The 21,525-nt window shown below is 44.6% G+C and overlaps 2 protein-coding genes across 3 annotated transcripts in view; one reads left to right on the top strand and one right to left on the bottom strand.

The window, feature by feature from the left end:
* PAPPA2 (pappalysin 2) overlaps positions 1 to 7,638 on the top strand; it is a 112,387-nt gene extending 104,749 nt beyond the window's left edge. The window contains exons 21-22 of the mRNA XM_081865091.1: positions 5,943 to 6,041; positions 7,193 to 7,638. Of these exons, the coding sequence (XP_081721217.1) occupies positions 5,943 to 6,041; positions 7,193 to 7,267 (174 nt within the window). The 3' untranslated portion in view covers positions 7,268 to 7,638. The remainder of the gene's footprint in view (positions 1 to 5,942; positions 6,042 to 7,192) is intronic.
* Positions 7,639 to 16,909: 9,271 nt separating this feature from the next.
* The window catches only part of ASTN1 (astrotactin 1), a 246,493-nt gene continuing 241,877 nt past the window's right edge, over positions 16,910 to 21,525 (bottom strand). For both annotated transcript variants that reach the window (XM_081865108.1, XM_081865109.1), the window contains exon 23: positions 16,910 to 18,571. In XM_081865108.1, the coding sequence (XP_081721234.1) occupies positions 18,337 to 18,571 (235 nt within the window). In that variant the 3' untranslated portion in view covers positions 16,910 to 18,336. The remainder of the gene's footprint in view (positions 18,572 to 21,525) is intronic.

Here is a 21,525-nt window from a genome sequence, read left to right as displayed (position 1 = left end):
GTTTTTGCCACATCAGTTTGGTGCTGCCAGTACATTGCTTGAGTGTGGTACTCACTACAAGAGAGCATATGTTAGCTTCTTCTTCTTTTTTTTTTAATAATATTTATTGAACATTTTCAAATATAACAGAAAAAAAAGAAATAAAACATCCATTTTATAACCTTATTTTCATTAGCATCTTGCCAGGACTTCCCCACCCCACCCCCTCTTGTATTCCAATTCCTTCAAATAGATTCAGCAAGTTCTTACCCCAAATTTTAAACTTATTATAGTTAACCCAATGTTAAGAATGTTTTTCCATCCCCTAAAATCGACCCCGCTCCCTTCCACGAGTTCCCCTCTTTAATATGCAGAACAGATTAAAATAAAAAAAAATAGAACAAAGAATAAAATATAATTTAACACCCTTTGGATTCCAAATTTCCCTCCCCCCTTTCCCGGTTGCGTTCCCCAATGTCCATCAATGCCTGTTGTCATCCTGGAGATCCCACATCTAGGCCAAAATCCTTCACAAGTCCACTTTGCCATCTTTTTAATAGTCTTTGCCGTCTTTTTGATCACCTTTAGTTTCAAGCGTCCAATCTTGGAAAAGCTCTATCTCAAAAAGGTCCATTTTTTTCCATCCAGATTTCTGTATTTAAGAGTAAAAACTCCAATTTTGTTTCTTTAGACCTTTCAAATCTGGATGTCCCACCACTTCCAGCTTTGTCCAATTCTTGTTGTTCATGTTGTTCTTATTATTCTCTCTCCTCACTTTCCTCTAGTTTCTTTTCCTGCTCTCCTGCAAAAATGTTCCAATTCCAAAAGCTTCTAAATCCCCTACAGAGGCTTTGTTATTCAGGAACAAAACTTTACGTCAAGTCCCTTCCATTCTTCAATAGATAAATCTATTGTCTCCTTTAGTGTAGAGACCTCTGTAGACAAAATAGTGTTCCATTTCTGCAGTTTCCCAGGAGATAAAAAGTCCAATTCAAATTCCATACCAGCAATACTTGTAGTGTCCCACAGCCCCTCTAGAGGGATTATAGTAACTCAGTTTCCTTCCAGATCGCACCCAACAGTCAAAGTAACTTGTTATTCCTTGTTTTAAACAATTTATATCTAATTTGTAACAAATGTAAACGGCAAAGTCCTCATAACAAAGTTCTCTTTTTATTCTTCAGCTTTGACAGCTCCTTTGACAGCTGTCAAAGCCTCTGTTTCTCCTCTCCCGGCACTCTTGTGGATCGCTCCCGGTTCCTGGGGGGGGGGGGGTGCATTTTAGCTCACGTTCTACTTTTCTCCTCCAGCCCAGTCTTATAATTTTCCATCGTGAAATTAGTGACTTTATCAAAATCAGGTAGCACTCGATCTTAGTTGTTAAATCCTTTGCTTTAAATCCTCTACGACAGGGGGGAGACTGACTTCCTTTTTGCACCTCCCCCGCTTGCTCCGAATTTAATTTTTTTTCCCTTTTTAAGTCCAGTTTCCAATTACTCACGGGTTGTTCTTTTTAATCCAAATTTTCAATGGAAGAAGTCAGCGCTCTCCGCCAAATGGCATGCGGCTTCGCTCGGTAGGGGAAGCGGAGGACTCATAGCACCACCCCCCCCGGCACCCGCTCCGTAGCCTTTAAAAAGGCTCCTTCGCGGGTCAGGGGGCGCAAACGGTGCCCGCCGAGTCACCATGCCCATGGGTTTCAGCGCCCATGGTTTTTGAGGGTCCCCGCGACGCCGACGCGGCAGAACCCAGCCCCTGCCGAGCAGGCTCCCTCCGAAGCTCGGAGGGAGTCCGCCATTCGGCGATGGCGCCAACCCGGAAGTCCCATATGTTAGCTTCTTTTTGAGGGCCTGTCTCATCTACGAAGTGCCAGGAGTTGAAATCTAGATGTTCCCAGTCTGTGCTTATCAGAACTTTTTTCCAGGGTATTTGAGCCAGATAGATTTCCTTCTGCTGGTGCTCAGTCATTCACACTTGCCAGACTGTGCTAGGCCTGGCTCCAAAACAAAAAAACTATAACTTCTTAGTGACTTGTAATAATGAGACTTCAGAATATTTTGCAGACCACTTGAACTGTGCCTCCCCTTTTCATATTACAGGTTGGAAATAATTATAGCCATTCAGATAAGTCCACAAAAGTTGGTAGCCCACAAAAAAGTTCACAAATACCATGTGGCACACCGACAGCATGAAAAACAGGAATCTAATTCCTGTACAGTTTCCAAGAGTTTCATCACCTGCTTCAACCTACAGATGAGCAGGTGACCATGGCATGAAGGAAGTCTAGAAGGATACATGCAGGAGGTCTGGCAGGCTGCTGCGTTTGGTAAAGACAATTCAGGACTTCCTCTGCTTGATGTGGGATTGGGCATGAAAGCTGGGATTCGCTTCTGCTGGAAGCTTGGAGGTCCTCTTTTTCTCTGCAGTTCTGAATCGGAACTCTGCAAGCACTTGGTGGAAGAAGTAGGTCCTGTTTTTAAAGCAAGACACGGGAGGTGAAGGGTGAGAGAAGAAACTGGTCCTTATTCTAGAACACTTTGTTCCATCTGTCTGCACTGAGCAACAGGTTCTCACATATGGTAGCAAGATGCGTGGCTGTTGGTTATGAGGTCTTCTGGCGAAGGTTGGAATTAGTAGTTTCAGAAGATGGTGCATGTATAGAAGGGAGAGGAGAAAATAGAAAAAAAATGCTCTCTGAATTCATACCTATCCATCTAGGATGCTATACTAACACTCTCCCTAGATCTTCCAGCAGTGAAATAATGAAAGAGCACAATAACTTTTGCCAAATCTTATGTGAGCTGAAGGCCATCTCCTGCAATGGATCATTCCCCTATGCTCCACCAGCACAGCCCCTGCTGTACATGAAAAGCACATAAAGCCTCTCCAGAGAGGTTTAGTCTGGACCTACTGAATATTGTGGGCTGTTTTTCTATGGGGCTGCAATTGGAGGGGGAGGAACCACCCAGGAAGGCAGGCATCTTGCATTGCAAACTGACTGGGATCCATTCTCTCTCAGGATGCTTCAACCCAAATTGCCAGCCTCTCTCATATTTTACCAACCACCCCCACCCCAAATAATTTTTAACATGACTTGTCATATTTCTCCAGAGCTGTCTTATGAGTCCGTGTTTGTTCCAGCTTGGATATGTTTTTGGTGGCTTGAAGTGGTTGGGAGGGGAGCAATTAGTGGTCATACTATGAGGACAAACCATCTTCGCCCCAACCCAGCACCTCCTCTCCACAGATGTTAATCTGGAAGTCATTTTGGACAAGCATCCGGGGCAACAGGCAATTGTTTGCAATAATTATATGGAAACTTGATAAAAAGTGCATTTTTGGTTTTGCCAATGAGTCATGATACGGATAGAGGAAAAATCCTTGCCACGTTGAACTCTGCAAAAAAGTGTGTGTGGGGAATATGGAGATGGTCCCCAGATTATCCCTCTCTCTAGTTATGCTGTTTTCTTCTTTGCCTGCTATCCTGGTGCTGACAATTATCCCAAGCACTCTGTGTGCCTGATTCTGTCATTTTCAATAAGCAGGAGACAAGCATTGTCAGGAATTCTTGCAAGTGCTAGCTGGAAAGGGAAAATAGGGCCTGGGTGCCAGATATTTTGTACAAGCTGTTGGGAGTTGAATAATCCTTCTGGAATGTTTATTTCAGTGACCATCTAATCGTGTATTCCTAGAAAGAAATGTGAGGAGCTAGACAGCATCTGTGTTTGGCTCTTCCTCCTAATGTACATTGAATGTATGCACAGGTACACGATGCTCTACAGATATCCAAGATCATAGGGTAGATTCGAAGGGACACACTCTTAATTGTAAGATTTATTAACATTTCTTTGTTTCATGGTATTTACCTGTATTGAGTCTTGACTTTTTGAAGTCTTCTTCACAAAAGAAAGTACTACACACAATACACACTTTTAACATATGGACTCCATTAGGACAAGCCTGGCCTCCTGCTTATATGGCTGTTAAAAAGGATTCAGCAAACTGACATCAGTGGTAGTCAGGGCAGCTTAACTGCAAACCTTTATGACTGTTACTAGAGGCCACATTTACCTGGAGGGCAAGCGGCAGAGGCAGCTGGCTATCTTAATCTTGCTCTACATGCAAGCTGCCTGATCAACAAAAGGCAACAGGTGGGCTAATAATGTATTGGCAATATTTATGTAACCAGAAAGCCTTTCCACAGTTGATATCTATATCAAAGTTTGTTTGTTTGAGAATGAACTGGAGCTGTGTGGTGCTGTAAGCACAGCAGCAACAAACAGCAACTTTTGCGTGAGAGCTGATCCACGATCACTTTATGTACCTTTGAGGACTATTAACTTGCTGATGGAGAAATATCATTTTAGCAGTTCATTATCCTGGAAGAACTGTTCTGTTTGCTGTTTGTTGCTGCTGTGCTTACAGCACCAACCGGCCCCACTTCATTCTCAAACCAACTTTGATATAGATATCAACTGTGGAAAGGCTTTCTGCCTCAACTTCAGTGTTTCTTTGTGGTCACACACCATTCTAAGCATTCCTGTTGATGGAATATTCATTTGACTTCTGTTAGTCCATGACCTCTTGCACATATTATATGGCTTTTGTTTATGAATTAGGAAACAATTGATAGTGTTTCATAAATATTGCCAATGCATTATTAGTGTTGCCTTTTGTTGATCAGATTGTTTTGTGTTGTAGCACAGGGGATTTTCTTTGTCTCATACTTCTCCTTGGAAGCTGGCCAGGGACATCTGATCAGCTGCTGTTGGAGGCAGAATGCTGCCTAGCTGGTGTAATAATGAGGCTGCAGCCCTGTGTTCACTTTCCTGGTAGGGAGCCTCATCAAAAGGGCTTACTTCTGAGTAGGCATGTGTAGGATTGCTCTGTGAGAGAGTGTGCTGGGAGGGTGATGGTTTAAATCTCGTCTCTGCTATGAGCGTATGAGGTAGCCTTGGACAAACCACAATCACATAGTGTTAGATCCCTTTGCCCTCAATGCACAGGGATAATAGTCACCTTACAGGGCTTTTGTGAGGATTACTTCAGTAATGTGTGTAAAATGTAGATTGTTATCTGTCTGTCTATCTATCTGTGTGTCACTCTGGCTTTCCTTTTAACCAAAAAGCGTGTAAACTTATATGAGAACCGCTGTTTTCTTATCTTTGGCCCTAAAACTATTAACTTAAACCTGCTCCATCAGTCTAAAGCAATCACCCAATACTCTTTGACAAAAGTGCTAAGACGTCTCTGGTAAAGAATCATGAGGGCTAGTCTGTGGTTAAAGAAAAATATAACAAACAAAAATTCTGTGCCAAGCGAAACTGAATTCTACAACATGCAGAACTTTGAAAATTCAGCATATTTTACAACGTAGCTTATTCTGCTTAGTTGCCCATGCATTACAAACATATTTGGAGCCATAAGCGCCAACAGCTTAAAAAGCAATAATGCCAAGACTCTTAGGAAACTGAATTTTGTGTTCAGTTTCCTTTTCTGTTTGCATAAAATCCTGGCATGTGTGCAGTAACTTTGATTCCCAGGATTATTTGGGACTGTAAAGGTTGCAAATGCCATTGTACAATGTTTCAAGGAATTTCCTGGTGGACCTTGGAGCTTCTTTAATCTTTCTATTGAAACGACCTTCCTTGCGGCAATTCTCATCAGCCCTGGCCAGCATGGTCCAGTGGTGAGCGATGATGGGAGTCGGTCCAAAACATTTGGGAGACATCAGGTTGAAGAAGTCTGTCTTAGACTACTGCTCAGCTTATTCACTTAAGTTACAAGAAACTTTGTGACTCTGGGAGGTGTGAGATGTAATTTGTAGTCAAATTAATGCAGTATGTTCATATATTATTATATCTAGTTATTCTCATTGTCAGTAGTATTTTCATTGTTTTTGACCCCAGAACAGTCTCCTCTTCTGTCTTCCTGCTCACTCAATGCCCTTTTCTTTTTTCCAGCCTTTTGAAGCTGATGGCTGGTGCGACACTGCCAACAACCGGGCCTACTGCCAGTACGATGGAGGGGACTGTTGCTCCTCCACTGTCTCCTCCAGGAAGGTAGGTGGGATGTTGGGGGTCCATTAGTTTCGGAGAGTGCTTAACCCTTGCCCTGCCAGTCTGTATTCTCCCAACCACCTCCCTAAGCTGCTGTTAACCCCACAGAAAATGACCTCTCCCAGGTCTCCCCCTGCCCCCCAATACATCTGAGGGTGCTACCAAGAGGGCCTTCTCTGCTGATCTTAACACCAAAGTCTGTAGAGAAGATATTGGTACCCAATACATTTAGGGCTTTAAACATTGGTGTGAGTACCTTAAAGCGGACCGAGAAGCAAACTGGCAACCCATGCAGCTATTTTAAAAGAGGAATTATAGGAGTTTTAATGGGAACCCCAGCCTGTTGGCTTTTAACACCAGGTTGGTCTTAAATGTTGGCCGGGATCTTTTGTTATTCTGCAGTCCTGTAAATCATATATGGCCATCCTCCTTTGGGTTGGGACTCAGCTTAGTTCCTTCTACTAGATCATATTCTCTTGCCACCTGCATGTTATCTGTACAAAAGATCTCGAGTCAGTCCTCGCTCCAGATATGTGCAAGTCTGGTTCTTCTCTTCCATCCTTTTTTGTTGTGCATCTTGAATCATTTTTCGTTCCATCACTCAGGAAGAAGAGAAGGGTTTGGGAGTATAGCTCTTGGGATCTTGTGCCCAGAGCAGAGCCCATTCCCCTCTTGACATCTTGGTGATGGAGGGAAGAGTTTTGCTGGATGGCAGAGGTCAATGGCTTGAGGAAACACAGTGGTGGTGAAGTTTCCTCTGGGCAGCAGCCAAACAAAACAGCTGAGAAGGGTTGACTCTGTAGGGCTGGAGTGAGAAATCGTGCATCACTGCAAAATACCCAGTCAATCCCTCTTTTTTGTTTTATTTGAACTGATTCAGGTCAGACAAAGAGTTTGGTCTCAAAGGCCAAATAGCTCAAATAGCCCTTTCATCAGGTCAGAATGACAAAATCTGAAAAGCTTTCAAGAGAACAGCAAACACTTAGTGCACTGAATCTGGTTTGTGTAAGGCTATAGGCCAGAGAAGGCATGCCAGATCTCCACTAATTTTGCCTGCTTTTTTCATTCTGGCTTTTTTCAATACCAAGTGAGGGACCTGCTTTCAGGTGGATGCACTCTGCTCCCTAAGCAAGCTTCTTGCCCACTCTCCCCAGGTGGTCGTATTTCCTATCGGCTGTGACCGGGACGAGTGCACCTGTCGAGACCCAGCCGCAGAAGAGAACCAGTGACAGCAGCCAGGGCCGCTTGTGCCGTCTGGGAAGCGAGTGGAGGATACGACACAGGCTTGAGGAGGAGCGGGACGCAGGGCTGATGGGAAGGACTCCAGTGGAATGCAGGGGCACAGAGACCTGGTGCTATAGGAGGCATAAGCGCGAATGGAAGAAAGCAAGCAATGACAAGGAGGCAGAGAGCAAGCGAGGGGAAGGAGTGCCAGAGAGGGAGCCTTACAACACCCGTTCAGCTTCTTCCCATCGGAATCAAGGTGCCGGCCAAGGGCCTGTTCCACAGCCTTGTCAGCTCTGCCGGCAAGCTGGCTCTGGATCAGGCCCCCCGAGGCTGCCTTCAGTGCATTACTGTATAAATGGTTTGTCACCTACAACTGTCTTTGCTCTGAATTTTGTCAGTCTGCCCAGCTACCCTCATTCACTGTCTAGGGCTTGATTTTTTGCAAATGCGGGGGGTGGGGGGTGGGAAGAGAGGGGAAAGTGATTTGTCTGCAAATATTTAAGCATAATTTTATTACAAATCTATATTATATTTTTATTTGCTGATCATTAAGCTAAAACGTGCTGCTGTGAAGTATGGGACATCAGAAAACTTGGTGTCAGATGCAGAGGGATTTCCAGATGCAGAGGGATTTCTGGTTTATGCGAACGGCAGAGTCAAGTAGTAATGTTGTTGTTGTTGTTGTTGTTTTTCTGGTGTAAGATTGCATGTTTGAAGGCCCCCTCCAGCCCCACACAGCCCCCCTTCTCCTTGACATTCTATTTGTTTTTCCTTATGGGTAGAGAATATTGGTGGCGCAGTCCAGGAAAAGCTTTACCATTTGATTCTGCCCACTGCATAAACTGCCCACAAGATGGGTACTTCAGCGTAACAGGAGATCCCCACCAGTCTCAGATAATTGGTACCTATAAAGGCCAAAGGCTACAACAGAAAATCTGCACATTTGAACATTAAAAAGAACACTGTTTTTAAAGTAATTTAACATTACTGTACTGGGTCCATACATCAGGGCAGACTTGCAAACAAGCCTACAAGTAACTCGTCTTCAGTTTTGCTATCCTAGCCTTCCTTCTCATCCAGGAGTGTGTTTGCCATGTTGTGTCCAGAAAGATGCAGCTTTCTAAAAAGCTTTCCTGTTTGGACACAGGTGGGAGATTCTTCCAATCCTGCAACAGGGGACCCAGAGGTGCTTCACATAGTCTAATGGGCAACTTTTGTGGGCTTTTACTGCTGAACTACAGGGGTCACCAACATTTTTGGACTTGCAGGCACATTTCAAAATCCAAGTTAGTGCTGTGGGCACCAGTCACAAAAATGTACATTCTGCTGCTGCTGATTCCAGAAACAACACAATATTGACACACACATACTGGTGTCATGCTCAAACATATACCATATACATCTCTCACAGATCATACGCAATTACTTCTCCTTTTCTGCCACACCCACCTGCAGACCACACATGCAACTCTCCCTTTCTCTGCCCAAATGTATTTCTCAATCACAAACACACACAGCATGCCTAAGCACCCCACACACATTCAAAAAAGAAAAGAAAAACCCTCCACAGATGAAGGAACTGCCTGTCCACCCCCTCAAAAAGAAATCCATTTTTGTTGTGATCCCTGCTCTAGAATGCACACAGCACTGTGATACTTTACTGCTCCAGAACACCATGTGCTATATGTTTGCTCTGGACAAGTGGTTCTCAAGTTTTATTCTGCAGAGTGTTACCACTGCGTTCTCACAGTGAGAAGATCAGTCCTGGGAGAGCAAGACACACACACCACACAAGAGAGCTGGCTTACTACCAGACACAGCTGCAGGAATGCATGGTGGGATAGGCTGCACTCTAGTTTCACAGGGCAGTGGTGAAGCCCGACATTCGCATTTCAGGGAAAGCTCCAAATGGCACAAGCTAAGGCTTCCCTTGAAATGCAACTCGCGGCTTCAGAGATTTTTGTTGGGCCTGGGGCAGGGAGCGAAGGAGTTAAACTTCCCACCCAACCTGTTCCTAAAGCAGTGTAGGCTAACCTGCAGCTGCTCTTATATATATATAAATATATATATATATAATACATTTTGCCCAGAGATGCATGCATTGCATCTAACCACCAAGCAGTTGTTGAATCCTGCATAAAATAAACCTCTGAAATGTCACAAGCTGCAGGTGGCCTGGGAAGAGCACTACCCACACCAAAAGCCAGATACCACTTCTGAGAAACACCATGATGTGTGCCCTAAAGAGCATATAGCTCATTCATCCTTCTCCTAATTTCTGCCTAAAACTAGCACCTACGTACCATTCAGTGGTTGGCACAACCTTGCTGTAAAATACTCTGAAATTAAGCAATTTCTGCCAGGCACTCTTATTGGAAGACACTGGCTCAGAAGGTTCTGGACCTCACTGTAGACATTCTATATGATTTGGACTAGAATTGCCTAATGCTATGTGATGTGTCAGAATAGCACAGTCTGGAATATAACAAATACTCATGACCTAAATGCTAATAAGGGCAAAACTGCACGCTAAACAGGAAAATGTGCATTTGCCAATCAATAGCAATAGCAGGAGTGGAGGGATTTTTTCAAGAAAGCCCCACACGCCCCTTGCAGGCCAGGCTTGTTTCGAGTTTTGGAGGTAGCTGAGATGAAATGGTTGGCGAGAGGAGTTGCATGGGAGAGTCAGGCAAGGGGAGGAACATGTTGGTGGAGCCTTCCTGCAACCATGTAGACCGGATGTAGCTTAAAAAAACCCTAAACAGAACAACAAAAGTTATTTGTAGGGCTGCTTAAGAGTAGGTGACCCTCAGAACTATAATTCTATGATTACATTTAGATGTGCATCCAGGGTTGTTGGCTCCCCCCATACACCTGAACATGTAACATATGGGTGAGACAGTAACATGTCTGGAAACACATGTATGACTCACCAGAGATTGAGGGCTGGCTTTCAGCCCATCAGAGAGGCTGATGGTCAGGAAGGAACTTGGCTGAATAGGAGGGTGGCATTTGAAGCAGCATAGCTCATTTTACAAACTCAGCATGAGTTCCCGAGAGAGATGACAATTCCTGTCACCAGCACTTCCAGTTTGTTTAGGCGCACCATTTCACTGCCTGTAAAGGGAAGAGAAAATGCCAGGAAGCTGTTTCTCGTCTGGGTACAAAAGAACAAGTTGCGTAGAGTTGCTTTGGATGCTCTTGTGCTGCACAAACACAGGTTGCACAAGTGCAGTGTGCTTCCTGTTCCTCTACACCAGCATCACTTCCAAAATTCAGACTCCAGATCATTTCCATGATGAGAGCCGTGCAAGCCATTGGCACAGAGATAATGAACATGTCGCCCAGGTGGGAGGCAATGAAGGTTTTGAGTAAGATGTGTTTTTTTGTGGAAGAACAGGAAGCTTCTCCTATTCCTCTGCAGCAAGCTACCATTCGAAGCTGCTGCGAGACACTAAGAGAACAGCTTTGGCAGACCATATTCCTTTTGAAATAATGTCTAATTTCTGAGCCAGGAAAAGGCTTCTTCTCGTCAGAGGTTTATGCAAAAGTTAGTTTTGATTATTGCCTAGAGCTGCTGCACCTAACAAAGAACCTCTATGTGTGGACTGTAGACGTGTTTTAATACCATCATTATCATTATTAAAAAGGGTTTGACAGCAAAAATTGGTCCAATCAAACACATCCAATGACACGTGCAGGTGCTCCAAAGCACAAAACCAGCTCTAGATTTGGGACATTATCTTCCTAAAAATGGTCCAATTATAATAAGTGTTCACCACGGAGGCTGAGTTGGGGGTTTATTTTCTGGTGTATTGGAGAAACGTGACCCTACATTGGCAGCAGCGGTGTCTTTTGACACCTTAGCCAGTTGCTTCATATACAACTCCTTCAGCAGAGATTCCAGACTTCAAAAAGGTACATGCCTGGTTGGTAGCCCTCCTGAGTCACCTGGCTACCAGACAGCTTTCTGGTTTGTCTAAAACAGGCATTCCAGTATTAATGACTCCCAGTGTTTAATAAATTGTTAACTCCCCCCAAGGACAGGGATGAAGGTTTAGGATGAAGAAGCCACATTCAACCAGAGAAGCTGATGGCAGGCTAGTGGGAAAATTCATTGGGGTGAATTGCTTCTTTTTACGGTTCAGGGGAGATGGGATTTCCTTTAGCAACTTGGAGCATCTTGTCCCCTTTTTGAGGGAGGGTTTTATTCACAATTGAGGCTGCTGCTATTTTATTTTATTTTATTTGTATTTGATAATTATTTTTTATAAAAATCTATGGAAATAAATAATCTACCTATCCTCGTGTCTTTCCCCATTTTGCTGCCTGTGACTTGAAAGCGAAAGTACTGTCTGCAAAGAAAGGCAAGATCAGACCGACAAAATGGACAGCGACATCGTTTGAGCAGATTTAACCAAGGAAATAAACACAAACCTGCAAGTTTTTGTTTGCCATTGACTCACCTGTTATAATGTAATGCCGATTTTCATTTACTGAAGTAAGCCAGTTCTTTTGCTATGTTCACTAGAAGAAAACCGGAACGGTGCAAGGTCAGGAAAAGGCAGGATGCTGACAGGTGGGAAAAGATTTCAGCTCTGGATCAGGAGAAAAGTCTCTCTCTCTCTCTCTCTCTCTCACACACACACACACACACAAATGTTCTAATACATCTGATTGTATCCTACATCCTATTAACAGGGCCCCTCAATGGATGAGAACTATATCCTGGTCTCTGTGTGACCCTCACCCCATTTGCCTCAAAACCCTTTTTTCCCCTGTCATTTTAAGCTTTCCTAGAAAATGCTCCCACAAAAGCTGGGTTTTCTTTTTGGAGATTTTCCAAGAATGTTTTTTTTTCGGGGGTGGGGGGCAGGATAGATGAAGCATGCCTCCCCTTGCCATGCAAACCCTCCCAAACACCTTTTCAAGCAACGAGAAGGAAAACTTGCTGGAGCTGTTGTTTCTGGACTTCCCCTTAAGTGTTATTTTCTCAAAAACAATAATGTATCATTTCCTCTGGCTCCCAAATTGAATCTGGAGGCAAAAAAAGATTTAATCCCATGCTCCCTGGGATGAAATGACAGCAGCAGAGCACAGGGTTTGTAGTTTGGTCTGTCTCCTGATTCAATTTGGGAGGCAAGGAAAATGATAAATCCATCCATTTCTGCTGTGCTCTTCTGCAGCATAAAGGTGGTATTACTTGGGAGAAGCTGGCTAAGGAGAGCTGGCTATCAGCAAGGACCAAACCCCATTTCAAACCAGACCTGGATTTCAAGGGGTCTGAGTCCCACTCAAAAGGGGTTGAGGGACACTTTTGAATGGGGGGATTTTGCATTTAAAACTCCTCAGACTGAAAATATACCCCCATTACTAGCTTCGACAAAAATGTGCAGGGTTTTCTTGGCAAACTAATAAAATGAGGAAATTAAGTTTGAAGGCAAAGGAAGTATAGCCTAAACATTTCATCCAACACCAAAAAAAAAAGGGGGGGGGGCGAATAGATGTCAGCTGGTTTGAAAATATAAAGAGACACTGCAATTTCCTAACCCCACAAATTACTAACAGCGCCATTTAATATTCAGTTAGATGGTAATCTGGATTTTACAGAGTGTTACAATTATTACTTTGAAACATTTTTAAAAAGAATAACAATAATAATACTGACTTTCCTGACATCGCCGCCAGCCCCAGCCACCATCCATCTACAGTAGCAAAACTTTGCTTCATATTTTTAAGAGAACACCAAGAAATGAGAATTGTAGTAAATAAGACATTTGAGGGGGGGAAATCAACTGACCCAATCATATCGATAACCAAAATAATCTCACAACAAGCAAAAGGTAACCATGCAAATACAGCAATACAAGATATTGAAGAAATAATAGTAAAGGGGCGGGGGAACCACTCCAGTTGTATCTTTCCATAATAAATGAGAAGTCAGATTGCGGACAGGTGCATTTCTTCTTTCTTTTCTTTTTTTTAAAAAAAGAACCAATATGAACCAGTATGAATTCCACGGTGCAAGCTCAATGGCCCAACCCAAGTGTCTGCAAACAAACCCTGTATGGCAGCAACCATATCCAAGATGGTGGAACTCCTGTTTGCCAGTTTTACATGGGTGGTTTAGAACGAAGGCCTGACCCTGACCTCCCCCAGCCATATAATGGAGCAGGGGGTGGGGAATTTAAGGGCAGAGAAGTGTAGAAGCAGAAGATTGTGTGTTTGTGTGTTTGGCGGTGGAATTGCATGCTGGTCTGTGGAAAGGAAGCAGGAGTTGGATGAGTGACCTGAATTGGGAGTAAGCTGCGGTGAGGATTAGAGATGTACCTAAGGATGCAGAAGTTGCCTTAGGAAAGGCTACAACCCTGGTTCAGGCGTCCCTTTTTCATGTGCTGTTCTTAAACCTTAGGATCGTAAGCTAAGCCTGCCTTGGTCAACTGGCAGAATAAAGCACTGCAATTTAAAACAAATGGCAGAATCTGGTGTCAAAGAGGCCCCCAAATGCTAACAGTAAGCTCGCTCTTTTGATTTACGTTAACAGGAAGTTTTCAATAATTATCCCATGTTAGCATTCTTGGGCCTACTTTCTGAGTGGCAATGGGCATGGGATTTTGGGTCCTATTGTGGTCCCACAATGCTATAATGTCAGTTTTTCGCTCCAAAGCTATAAAAATCCAGTGAACAATACCTGCAAAATTAGTAACAAAAAACACAAGACTGTAAGGGAACTATTTCAGCAATTCAGAGAGGGAACCTGCATCGTTCAGGGTGGAAGTTCAGAATTCTGCAGCAAGGAACTCCCAAACTACTTCAAGCAAAAATTTGTCACTAATTTTGGGATTAGGACTTGAGCATTAGATGAGCCCTGGCAAAATAAAGTGTTGGGTGGGGGCAAGAGAAAGATACTATGAGAGACTAATCATGGATGTGAATGGAAACGATTTGAGAAATTAGAGGCATCTCGTTTAGTCAATTAATTTGTGAATCTATTTAGAAGGTGTCCCAATCAATTTGGCAGCAGTTTTTCAAACTTGTTCGTTATTTTTAGTACAAGTAGCTACAAAAATTGTGGCAGCACGATCATCTTAGAACAGACGTTCCTTCTCCTTTCCCAAATGGTAGAGAATTCATCTTCTAAGGTGGTGCCTGGCTGCAGAAAGGGTGTGCATCATCTAAGAACAAACACATATTTTCCCTTCTGGAATATTTCAATTAAAATACACAGTGCCTTGACCTAGGTCTGCCATCTTAACCTCATCCACCTGGGTGTAAGCCCCACTGAATTCAATAGGGTTTACTTCTAAGTAGACATTGCGCTGTAGGGCTTATTCTAGTGAGTAACAGCTCTGCTAGATATTCTCCCATCAGGGGCAAGGAGAAGCAGCTGTTTGCCCTCCTCAGAGCACTCAACAAGGGATGGACTCTGACTCTGTCACTGTGTTATTACCAGTGAATTTGTCATGTTACAACCGAATTCCTGCTGGGCTAAAGTCCCTTTCTTCCATGCAACTTCTTGTCTATATTTTTAATTTATACCACTGAGAAATATGATGGACTCAGAAAGACTATCATGTACCATTTTCTATTATCTAACAGATAATAGGCAGGCTACAGTCTATAGTCAAACAGACTACAGGCAACTTGACTGAGGGTGCTGTTGTTTAGTCGTTTAGTCGTGTCCGACTCTTCGTGACCCCATGGACCAGAGAACGCCAGGCACTCCTGTCTTCCACTGCCTCCCGCAGTTTGGTCAGACTCATGCTGGTAGCTTCGAGAACACTGTCCAACCATCTCGTCCTCTGTCGTCCCCTTCTCCTTGTGCCCTCCATCTTTCCCAACATCAGGGTCTTTTCCAGGGAGTCTTCTCTTCTCATGAGGTGGCCAAAGTATTGGAGTCTCAGCTTCAGGATCTGTCCTCCCAGTGAGCACTCAGGGCTGATTTACTTCAGAATGGATAGGTTTGATCTTCTTGCGGTCCACTCAAGAGTCTCCTCCAGCACCATAATTCAAAATTGACTGAGGGTACTCAGGTTAAATTCAAGAGGGCAGTGACTATATGCTTCTTCATCACATCTTGGTGAGACAAAAGAAGGAACAAAGGGACCACTTATGAGGCCATCTCTAGGGATGACACTCTGCTGGAGATATCTGGCAGCTAGCACCATAGCATGCCTTGAATGTGAGGAAGTCACCTTAACATTTTCCTCTCTTGTCAGTCACCCCTTGTATACAACAACTTGTAAAAATAGCAGCCTCTTGTCTCTTGGAAGGAACATCTCTACCTGCTACATCTAGCACTACTTTTAGATATTGGTAGTACTGAGTAAGATCTGGGCAACTCTACTCACTCTACACACAGAAGATGGTTCTATTTGTAGTTATTAGCTACGATAGGAAAAAAGGAAAATCCAAATTTAGAGCAAGCGTACTCCTGAAACAACAGTTGCTGGGAAACAAACAACGGGGAGATTGTCCAGAAGATTTGGCTGGCAACTGCTGAAAACAGGGTGCAGGGCAGGATCCTGCACATTTGGGGAGGGGGAGGGACAGTGGTGGTACCACACCAACCCAGAGCTTCCCTGACCTTGGTGCCACTGAGATGGACCCTTTTACAGGCGTGGCCTGCCCTGTTTTGCCACTTGAGGTGCTTCCCTGCACTGACTCACTGGTCCTTGCACACTGAAGGCCAAGCTGGATATCTGGATACAGGCAACAGTCTCCCAACAATTTTTTGGTTTAAGGTAAAAAGCTTCTGCCAAAGACTGCAATTGTGAAAGGTGCTTCATCCTTCCTCCTCCAGCTGTTTTTCTGTCCAAAACTACTCCCCAGCTGTTTCTGCCACCTGTAGGGAAAAGATACAGGTGCAATAACAAGAAACACCCCCCCCCCTGCAAAGTTTGACTTTGAATGGATCCAGGAACTAACTTGCTTGACTCTGGCGTGAAATCTGAAATGACACCCGCAGCACCAGGCAACCATTGTTGCCTGGTATGTGGGTGATTCCAGTAAACTACCTGCTACCAAAGTACCTGAAAAAGAATCATTAGCTTCTGACTTGTTGAGCGGGGGCGTAGGGGGGGAGGGAGATGCTAAAGTTGTGCCATGAGACCTCCACCTGTGCTCCCACTCAAAGATCAAAAGTGTTTGGGGCAGCTTTGCCTCCTTCCAACAGCTTATGTCAGCTGGGCTCATCACATTATTCATGCCACCACCAGCAAATTAAAGCCAATATTTAATTAAATTAAATTAAATTAAATTAAAGCCCTTCCCAATTTTATTGGTTCTAGTCATGTCACTGCATTTTATTATTGCCTGGTTTAGAATTCAAATTTCTCCTGCCCATAATTTCCCTGAGAAGTTCCTCTCTGGCTCCAGGATGCTGGCCGAATTTGTGCACACCTCTAAGCCGTTAAGGAATCCTGGGACAAGCCGGCTTGTGCTCAGCAGAGGCATTAGGCAGCCTGGGCACTAAGTAAGTCTCAGGGCTCCTTGCACCTGGGATATTTGCTTAGCAACAGCCACAATCCCCACCCTCTAGAGCAGGCTGAAGACAAGCAAGGGGAGGAGAGAGAGTAGACGGCAGACAAAGCTCTTCAGCAAATCAAATCACTCAGCAATGTCACAGTTACACCAAGACATATACTTCCCAACTGAGTACTCGGCATCTGCTGGGAAACTACATATCCCTGGGTTCTTGGTACCTACAATGCTGTATGTCCAGAATCTCACCTCCCTCTGCATTGGCTGTGGACACAAGGACTTAAGAGAGACATGTGGGAAGAGGCTTCCCTGAACAAATGAAGACCCTCCCTCTTCATAGCCCCCTGTGACCCTCATCCCATCTTGATACATTGATCCCTGCAAGCCCTTCCTTGTATCACAGTTCGCTATATAGTCATAGCACCTGCTGACATAGGTTGGATGGCAGTGTCGTGGGACAAATCATTTGAACCTCTGCTTCCAAGTTTCTATCTCATGAGTCAAGTATAGAATTATAGAATCACAGAACTATAGAGTTGAAAGGGACCCTGAGGATCATCTAGTCCAACCCCTGCAAGGCAGGAATATGCAGCTGTCTTATACAGGGACTGAACTTCCAACCTTGGCATTATCAGCACCATGCTCTAACCAACTGAGCTATCCAGGGTTTTTTAAAAAACCAAATAAACAAATTATACTTGCATAATTTATTCTACTTTCATTTCCTGGTGGTAGAATCCAGTTTCGTTATATGCTGTAGTCTCTGATCCTGGTCTCGTCCCCAGCATATTAAGCTAAGGAAGCTTCTGTGCTATATTGCGGATCCTGCCACTCTGCAACTTTGTGGTGTCTGAGCTGATCCTGATGAATCCCAACGAAGTACATTCAAGTCACAGGCCATAAAGGCAGCCATGGGGGCCACAGATAGAGAAACTCTAGCTACATCCTAGAAAAAGTTCTCTGCAGCGGCATGGATAAGAGGAGGCGCCTGCTTTAATGGAGACATGGCCGAGAGCAGCTGAAACCATAAGAAGGCACAAACCTTTCTCTGTAAAAGTTAGGATATTAATCCATCTCATTCCAAGCATTTTATACCTTCCTTTGAACCTGTCTCCATTTCTTCTTCCTCCATTTTTCAGTCCCAAAAAGCGAATCCCTTATTTTCTTGGCCTTGGCTGTTCGGTTGAAATTATACTGGGTGTGGGAAGAGAGCAGGCTGCCACTTTTGTACCCCAGTGTGAAGGGGGGTTTCTCTCCCCAAAACACACACAAGCCCCTTTGTCTCCCCACACCACTCTGAGGAACCTCTTGGCAAACTTAGCAGAGCAATTCCCCACCCCCACCCAAAACACCAAACACCACCCACTGGGTCCCACACAGCTTGAAAATGTCAGAGGTTTGTTGACCATGTCAAGCCAGGCTAACCAATGCAGCGAGTGAGTTCTCCTCTCCTTGGCTAAACATTGTCCTAGAGATCTATCTGATGCCCTGAAGATCCATGTACAAAACCCACCCATCCTGCACCTCCAAAGTCCCTGTCTTCCTCCCAACTCTGAGGAAGTCCTTTGTCTTCTTTCCTTGATTCCTCTCAGTTGTCTCTGTCCCCGTAGTCATTGTAGAGGACACTCAACATCTGCTCCTCACATGTCTTCTTGAGGTCCCGACTTAGCTCCATCCAGCTGAATCCGTATGGCTTGATCTCACTGTAACGGCAGGCGAGGAATTTGAGCGACATGCGCTGAAGACCAATCTTGGGCTCCTGCAAGAGGCCATGGCACCAGGTGCTGAGGTCCCCAAGCTGGGAGAGAATGAGACCGGCTTTTCTAGAGAGGACAGAAAGAGACAAGGGAAGGGAAGTAGAAATGGGCCTAAGCAGGAACACAGGAAGCAATCTTATACGGAACCAATCCACCATCTACACCAGCGGTGGGGGACTTCCTCAGATGCTTATCAAGATTAGCCTTAGCGGATTAATTTGACAAGTGGGCATGGTCAAACAACTGTCGATCACCTAGTGTCATTAGGTCACATGATTGATAGGCCGTGGAGGTCAGCATGCAGGTGAAATGAGTTTAACTGCCACTATGATTGCTGTATGAGTTACTGAGAGAAAGTGCATGGAACAATTTGAACTGCTTGAAATATTTTGAATTTAATAATATGGTGGCAGGGTTGGAATGGGACCCCCTTCAGATGTTGTTCGGCTACAGCACCCATCACCCCTGACCATTGGCCCTGCTGGCTGGGGCTGATGGGAGCACAACATCTGGAGAGCCACACGTTTCCCATCCCTGGATTAGAACTTCATCAGCTGAGCTCTCCGGGATATCAGAACCAGTGTGGCATAGTGGTCTGATTGCATCACTTGGGCCAGCAAAGCTCATTGGATGGGCTTTGGCAAGCAACTGTCTTTTAGTTTAATCTACCATGCAGGGTTGTTGCAAGAGCAAAATGGCAGGAGGCTTCATGGATACCACCCTGAGCTCCTGAGAAGAAGCCTGGGGATACAAGTTGTAAGTGGGTTCAGGCTGGACTGTACTCTCCAAGATTCCTCTTTGACAGACTGCCACTAACCTCTCACTGTCATATAAGCCAGATGTTTGGCTTAAGTGTCAGCATGGCAAAGCGTGCAGCCTTTCAGCTTCCAGATGTCAGAGTCACCAACAACCCAGCTTTTTGTTGGGTGCTTGTTCTTTGTCATGGCAACTACTGTTGCTAGGAAATAACTTGAAAGCCAAGTGGTTGCTGAAGAAGTGCTCAAGGATGGCAAAGCATAAGAAGCCATGAAGAGTCTTCCCCCTCAGAGTCTTTTTGGGCCAAACCACGTGAGATGATGGGGAACAGTGATCGCTTTACATTTTGGCAAAAAAAGAAAAGAAAGTCTCTAATGTGGATTGAGTCTACAGTGGAGCTAACCCCACCCAACAACATTTCCCCAGTGTAACCCATCCTCTGAAGCTGCAACACATAGATTTTCCCTAATGGATTAAACAGCATGTTAGAAAGGAATTTTCATTAGGAAAACAGTATTTGTGGAGTGAGGGGAGGGGCCAAATATGTATCATAAAGTGCCAAGGGACTTGAACCCAGTGAGATTATGGTTGCTTTTGGCAAAAAACAAAAAAACCAGACTTGAAACAACAACTAGTGAACTCCAGCTACAAATCTCTGTCTTCTTACTGAGTTTGACTCCAAGAGAGTTAAAGGGGGATTTCGGCTTCACTTCCTGCAATATACACCCCCATTTCTTTGATTCCCCTATTGCTCAGAATCATGCAGGTTGTGTAGATTTTTGAAACAATACAAACACTTGCCAAATGTGTTTGACCAAGGGCAAAAACAGGATAAATACTACAAGGAGCTGCGCTGCCTCTTCCACAGTGTTTCCAGGGTGAAAAAGACCTATTACTCTGTCCCCTCCAGCCCTCAACGCAGGAGGGACATTGTTGGTATGCAAGATGACAAGTGCATTGAGGACAAAATGCTGTAACAGAGCAGCCAGTCTCTTAGTTAAGGTGGAATCTGCAAGTCACTTGCCCTGTCAGTCACAAGTGCATTTGATCCGACTGCAGGCAGCTGATCCAAGCAGCAAGTTGGATCCCCAAGTTTTATCATCATCCTTATGATGAAATGATCTCCATCAAATGCTGCTGGGTGATATCAACTTGACACCACCTGACTCCTCTAATTTCAGAGTTTATTTTATTTTATTTTTAAGGGAATTAACTCTTACATTGGATGCGGGTGGCGCTGTGGGTAAAACCTCAGCGCCTAGGACTTGCCGATGGTCGGCGGCTCAGCGCCTAGGACTTGCATGGTCGGCGGTTCGAATCCCCGCGGCGGGGTGAGCTCCCGTCGTTCGGTCCCAGCTCCTGCCCACCTAGCAGTTCGAAAGCACCCTTAAGTGCAAGTAGATAAATAGGTACCACTTTCTAGCGGGAAGGTAAACGGCGTTTCCGTGTGCTGCGCTGGTGCAGGCTCGCCAGAGCAGCTTCGTCACGCTGGCCACGTGGCCCGGAAGTGTCTCTGGACAGCGCTGGCCCCCGGCCTCTTAAGCGAGATGGGCGCGTAACCCCAGAGTCGGTCACGACTGGCCCATACAGGCAGGGGTACCTTTACCTTTACCTTTAACTCTTACATCTCTCTTGAATCTTTTTAAAAACATCCCTTACTAGTAATTAAGAATAAAGCTCATCCATAGCCACTTGCTATAGGGTAATCTGCTCTGAGGCCTATTGATAGGGTTGATTGGGTGTGCAAATTAATCAAACATTCTTTATTTTTTTCCAGCCCTCTGGCATCTAATATGTGTCACTACCCTGATCTAAAGGACAGAACATGTGTGCCCCTTTTATATCAGTTTAATTGTTATGGCTCCCCTCAAAGAATCCTGTGGATCCCAGTTTGGTGACGATATGGGCAACTATGTCGGAAATACTTATTTCCTCACAAAGCCATAGTTCCCAACACTCCTTGGGGAAAGGTAAAAAGGTAAAGGGACCTCTGACCATTAAGTCCAGTCGCAGACGACTCTGGGGTTGCGGCGCTCATCTCACTTTACTGGCTAAGAGAGCCGGTGTACAGCTTCCGGGTCATGTGGCCAGCATGACTAAGCCGCTTCTGGAGAACCAGAGCAGTGCACGGAAACGCCATTTACATTCCCGCTGGAGTGGTACCTATTTATCTACTTGCACTTGATGTGCTTTCGAACTGCTATGTGGAAAGATAATTACTCTTAAACCAGTTAAGCCATGCTGTGGCATAGACACACTCCCAG

Source organism: Podarcis erhardii (genome assembly GCF_964252035.2).
Source record: "Podarcis erhardii genome assembly, chromosome: 6".
NCBI lineage: Eukaryota > Metazoa > Chordata > Lepidosauria > Squamata > Lacertidae > Podarcis > Podarcis erhardii.
The sequence above is the reverse complement of the archived record's forward strand: the minus strand, read 5'-3'. Positions and strand labels throughout refer to the sequence as shown.